The sequence below is a fragment of the Carlito syrichta genome, unplaced genomic scaffold (genome assembly GCF_000164805.1).
Source record: "Carlito syrichta isolate Samal-C Ts95f unplaced genomic scaffold, Tarsius_syrichta-2.0.1 Scaffold307179, whole genome shotgun sequence".
NCBI classification, from domain to species: Eukaryota; Metazoa; Chordata; class Mammalia; order Primates; family Tarsiidae; genus Carlito; species Carlito syrichta.
The window spans coordinates 226,055-231,505 of NW_007251275.1; the positions used below are offsets into that span (position 1 = coordinate 226,055).

Here is a 5,451-nt window from a genome sequence, read left to right on the forward strand (position 1 = left end):
AGGCTGCTGAGCTGGCGGCGGAGGGGGCCTCGGCGCCCAGCGGGGCTCTGAGCCTCAGGAGCACCAAACTGCCGGTCCCTCTCCCCACGCCGGCCGACCGGTGCTCTTGGGGTCGCGGGGTGTTGCCACAAGACCCACTTGTGCCAGCTGCTTGTGCCCGGACGCCGGATATATCCCACCTCGAGGGCGCCGGTGTGCCACCCGCACCAAGGGGCGGCATTTCTGTATTGCAGCAAAGGGCCGCCCCTCCCAAACCTGGGATTCCTGGCTGACGGACTTCCCCTGCGAGACAGCCCTGCCTGCAGTGCTCCAGCCTAGTGCAAGCAGGGACTGAGGTAGGTGGCAGGGAGCGTGAAGGTCCCACGGCCCAGAAGTAAAGAGAATACTCTGTTCCTACTCTCTCTGGAGGTCTCTCCCTACCTACGAGCCCACCCACGCCCATCTCCAGCGTCTGGTCAGCAATTTGGACACTTCTCAGCCCTCCTCACTTCGGCCTGCCTGGGTCAGAGCCCGGGTCAGTGCTCTGCCCAGTGCTGTGAAGAAGAAACTGCTGCAGGAAGAGAGCAGAAAAATCAGCTTCCTTCTCCAGCTAGTACCCTGACACGCTGGCAATTAACTCCTCAATTTGCTGCGCTCACTACCGTGGCATAGACAAGACTGGGGTGGGGGACCCCAGGTGGGGTCCAATTCCCAGCTGGATTAAATTCTTTTTTAGGGTGAGTGGAGGGATAGGAGGGGACTGAAAGGTTTTCAGAGACAGTGTTTATATCAGCAGCCTCCCCTTATCCGAGGTTTCACTTTCCACGGCTTCAGTTAGCCACGGTCACCAGCTCAGAAAATAGGCGAGCTGAGTACAAGGTACTTTGAGAGGCCATATTCACATAACCTCTATTATAGTGTAATACTATAATTGGTCTGTTTCGTTGCTAATCTCTTACTGTGCATAATCTATGAATTAAACTTGATCGTGGGTATATATGTATGTATAGGGGAAAACATAGTATATACAGGGTTTGGTACTATCCGTGGGTTCAGACATCCATTGGGAATCTTGTAATGTATCCCCAGCTGATAAATGGGAGCTTCCGTATTTGTTGAGTCTTCATATCATCTCTGCTAGGTAGATCGGTAGATCTCGTTTCAGACATGAGGACACAAGTTCAGAGAGGCTTGGTATTTTGTTCAGGAAACAGAGCTGGTTAATGAATGGCAGGGTCCAGTTTTACAAACTCGAGGCATTTTTGCCTCCAGAATCTGGGCTCCTTCACCCAATCAGGCTGCCACTATCTTTTTTACTTGTTTTGTCCCTATTTTAAGTCATTCTAACCCTCAGTTGTTCCTCTGCTGACATCAGAAATAATAAGCTGGGCCGGGCATCTGTAATTCCAGTATTTTGGGAGGCTAAGGCAGGAGGATTGCTTGAGCCCAGGAGTTCAAGATCAGCCTGGGTAACATAACAAGACCTCATCGCTACAAAAAAAATTTTTTTTAGCCGGGCTCAGTGGCTCAGCCTGTAATCCCAGCATTTTGGGAGGCTGAAGTGAGTGGATTGCCTGAGCCCGTGGGCTCAAGACCCGCCTGGGCAACTTGGCAAGACCTCATTTCTACAGTAAATCAAAAATTAGCCGGGCATGGTAGTGCGTGCTTGTAGTTCCAGTTATTTGGAAGGCGGAGGCGGAAGGATCGCCGGAGCCCAGCAGGTCGAGGCTGCGGTGACCAGGAGCGTGCCACTGCACTTCAGTCTGGGCGACAGAGTGAGACTCCAACTCAAAAAAAAAAAAATTTTTTTTTAAGTTAGCTGGACATGGTGGCATGTCCCTATAGTCCCAGCTATTTGGGAGGCAAAGGCAGAAGGATCTTCTGAGCCTAGGAGGTCAAGGCTGTGGTGAACAGTGAGCGTGCCATGGCACTGCAGCCTGGGAGACAGAATGAGACCCCAACTCGAGAAAAATAAATAATAAACTGGCAAACTAGACAGTAGAGATTTGACTTCTGCCCTTTGAGCTCTTGGCCCCAGGCACTGTTCTCTATGGTGGACATTACTTGCCATCCTATCCGCACAGCCTTTGTCTCTGAAGTGCCCTAAGTTTTCTCTAAAGGCCCATTTGGACTCCTATCCCTAAGTCTCTCCATTTGTCCAGAAGGCTCCTTGCTGTTCATCTCTGTCTTCCACCCATTTTCTGAAGCCTAATATCCCCTCCCAGGGGCTCCCTATCTCAATTCCAGAATCTCCTACAGGTCTCCACAATGCTGCTGCTGCACAGAGCTGTGGCCCCCGGGCTCCGACAGGTTTGCAGGTAGGCCTTCGCATCCCTGGACTTGCCCCCTAACCCCTGTCAGCCACCCTCAGTATCTTTACAGCATGCTATCTTCCAGATAAGATCCTTGAGAGGGTAGCCAGGGAGGAGAGGGAAATCCATATCCCACTTGTCCCACCTATCCCTGGAGAAACTACATTCCAACCAACGGAACCACTGGCCATCCAGGGAGCAGCGGACCCCAGGCCTTCACTGACCCTTTCATATGACTGTATGTGCTACTAAGAAGACCGTTCTCTCTTCCAGACAAAGGTCAACCCTCTCAAGGCTCTGCATTCAGGCCTCCTCTACAAGTGATTCATGTCAACCTCAGCACCCCAGCCTCACCTTCTCTGGTGATGCCTCCAGCACCCGGGGATGGAGAGTCATGGGGACCCTATTAGGCCTCGGTACAGTGTTGGCCTATCATGACCATCGGTGTAGGGTAAGTGGGGAAGGGGCTCCATTTTCAGAACCAAGGGGTCAGTCCTATTAACTCCACAGACAACCCAGACTGGGTTACCACCAAGACCGCGGTGACCCTGTCTTCATGCACAGTGATGAAAGCTGCCACCTTCAGTTCCCAATGGCCAAGGCTGTGGGTTGGGTGAGGGCAAGTGAGAGTGATTTCTTCTTAATATTCCGTTCCATTCCGTTTGCCTCACCCCTCCCCTGCCTGCAGGCCGCTCAGGACTCAACAAGAGTATACACTAAGGAGGAAGTGAGTTCCCATACCAGCCCTGAGACTGGGATCTGGGTGACTCTGGGCTCTGAGGTCTTTGATGTCACAGAATTTGTGGACTTACATCCAGGGGGGCCATCAAAGCTGATGCTAGCAGCTGGGGGTCCCCTGGAACCCTTCTGGGCCCTCTATGGTGTTCACAACCAGTCCCACGTGCGTGAGTTACTGGCTCAGTACAAGATCGGGGAACTGAACCCTGAAGACAAGGTGCCCCCCGCCTTGGAGACCTCTGACCCTTATGCTGATGATCCAGTGCGTCACCCAGCCCTCCAGGTCAACAGCCAGCGCCCCTTTAATGCAGAGCCCCCCCCTGAACTGCTGACAGAAAACTACATCACACCCAACCCTATCTTCTTCACCCGGAACCATCTGCCTGTACCTAACCTGGATCCAGACACCTATCGCTTGCACGTAGTAGGGGCACCTGGGGGTCAGTCGCTGTCTCTGTCCCTGGATGACTTGTACAAGTTTCCCAAGCATGAGATCACAGTCACTCTGCAGTGTGCTGGCAACCGGCGCTCTGAGATGACTCAGGTTAAAGAAGTAAAAGGGCTGGAGTGGAAGATAGGAGCCATCAGCACTGCACGCTGGGCTGGTGCACGACTCTGTGATGTGTTAGCCCAAGCTGGTCACCAACTCCGTGAAACTGAGGCCCATGTCTGCTTTGAGGGATTGGACTCTGATCCCACGGGGACTGCCTATGGAGCATCCATCCCTCTGGCTCGGGCCATGGACCCTGAAGCTGAGGTCCTGCTGGCATATGAGATGAATGGGCAGCCTCTGCCTCGTGACCATGGCTTCCCTGTGCGGGTGGTAGTTCCTGGTGTGGTGGGTGCCCGCCATGTCAAATGGCTGGGCAGAGTGAGTGTGGAGCCAGAGGAAAGTTGCAGCCACTGGCAACGGCGGGATTACAAAGGCTTCTCTCCGTCTGTGGACTGGGACACTGTAGATTTTGACTCAGCTCCATCTATTCAGGAACTTCCTGTCCAGTCAGCCATCACAGAGCCCCGGGACGGGGAAACTATAGAGTCAGGGGAGGTGACCGTCAAGGGCTATGCATGGAGTGGTGGTGGCAGGGCCGTGATCCGGGTGGATGTGTCTCTGGATGGGGGCCTAACCTGGCAGGCAGCTGAGCTGTGTGGAGAGGGACAGCGCCCCAGGAAGGCCTGGGCCTGGCGTCTATGGCAGCTGCAAGTCCCTGTGCCGCCTGGGCAGAAGGAACTGAACATTGTTTGTAAGGCTGTGGATGACAGCTACAACGTGCAGCCAGACACCGTGGCCCCAATCTGGAACCTGCGAGGTGTGCTCAGCAATGCCTGGCATCATGTCCACGTCCGTGTCACCCCATGAGAGTATGGAATGGAGCTGTCCACACCCCTGAGCCACCTCAACCCTCTTCCCCCACCCATTGGCCTCATTTTCCACCTCCCCACTTGGGTCACAAACCCGGTACTGTGCCTTCCCTGCCATACCCAGGTCCAGGCACCTCCGTCCTTGCACACTATGTTACATACCCCTCTTGGCCTCTGACCCTGAGCCAGGAAGTGTGAGCTGTTGGAGCAAGGGGCTGGAGCTGAGAAAAGTAATTCCATTTTCTCTTCCTACCCCACCTCCACTTCTAATGCCTGTCACCATCAAGGCCTTGTTTTTTCTTCTTGGATTCTTCAGAGAATGTGTGAGAAAAGTGTATATACTACTTTCGATTGCCTCTCTGGATTGCCAGAGGGTCACGAGGACACTGAGAGGTGCAACCCTCTCTCTTAATCTACTTTTCTAAATATTCCAATAAAGTGACTGATCATGTCTGGGGCCTGGGGAGTGAGCATATTGCAGGAGGGAGGCTGCATTTGTACTGGGATGTGTAAGACTAGCCCCAAACAAACAAAAGATGGGGGGAGGAAAGAAAGAAGGCAGGCGCCGGGAAGTAAAGAAGTAGGGCTTCCACCGCAGCGAAGCCTAGGTGATTGACCTCAGGACACCCCCAAGAGAGGAGATGAAAGAAAAACCATGTAAGCCCCTCCCCCACAATTCCTACGCACTTGGCAGGAAAGGCAAAGAATGCTAAGAGGTTAAAGTCAATATTGTCTTAGGAGGTAGAGACGCAAAACCTGGCGCTAGGGGAGGCATGCCAGGGCAGGTGGGGCGTCCAGTGTGCGCCTCGTTGGCAAATTCGATGCAGAGGAAGGGGTGCCTGCGATAGCCTCCACCCGCGACGGCGCCTTTCGGACTTAAGTCTCTCGGCGCTCGGCTACTCTCCCCTAGCTGCTCTCCCTTTTTTCCCCCAGCAGTCCCCGGCTTGGGGGCGCTCGGTGTTCGGCCACGCCGCCTGTCGCCTGGTAGTGGGACCGGAAGTTGTTAGGGGGAGGGGGGACGGCTGTGATGGGGGGGGATATTTGGGGGGGCAGGTCCCTC

The 5,451-nt window shown here is 54.1% G+C and overlaps 1 protein-coding gene across 1 annotated transcript; it reads left to right on the plus strand.

Annotated features, from left to right (window-relative positions):
- Window positions 1-230: 230 nt before the first annotated feature.
- Window positions 231-4,842, plus strand: SUOX (sulfite oxidase). The gene is made up of 4 exons (XM_008064030.2): window positions 231-335; window positions 2,239-2,297; window positions 2,565-2,742; window positions 2,980-4,842. The coding sequence occupies exons 2-4, from the start codon at window positions 2,248-2,250 to the stop codon at window positions 4,387-4,389; spliced, it is 1,638 nt and encodes a 545-aa protein (XP_008062221.1). The 5' UTR covers window positions 231-335; window positions 2,239-2,247; the 3' UTR covers window positions 4,390-4,842.
- Window positions 4,843-5,451: the final 609 nt, after the last annotated feature.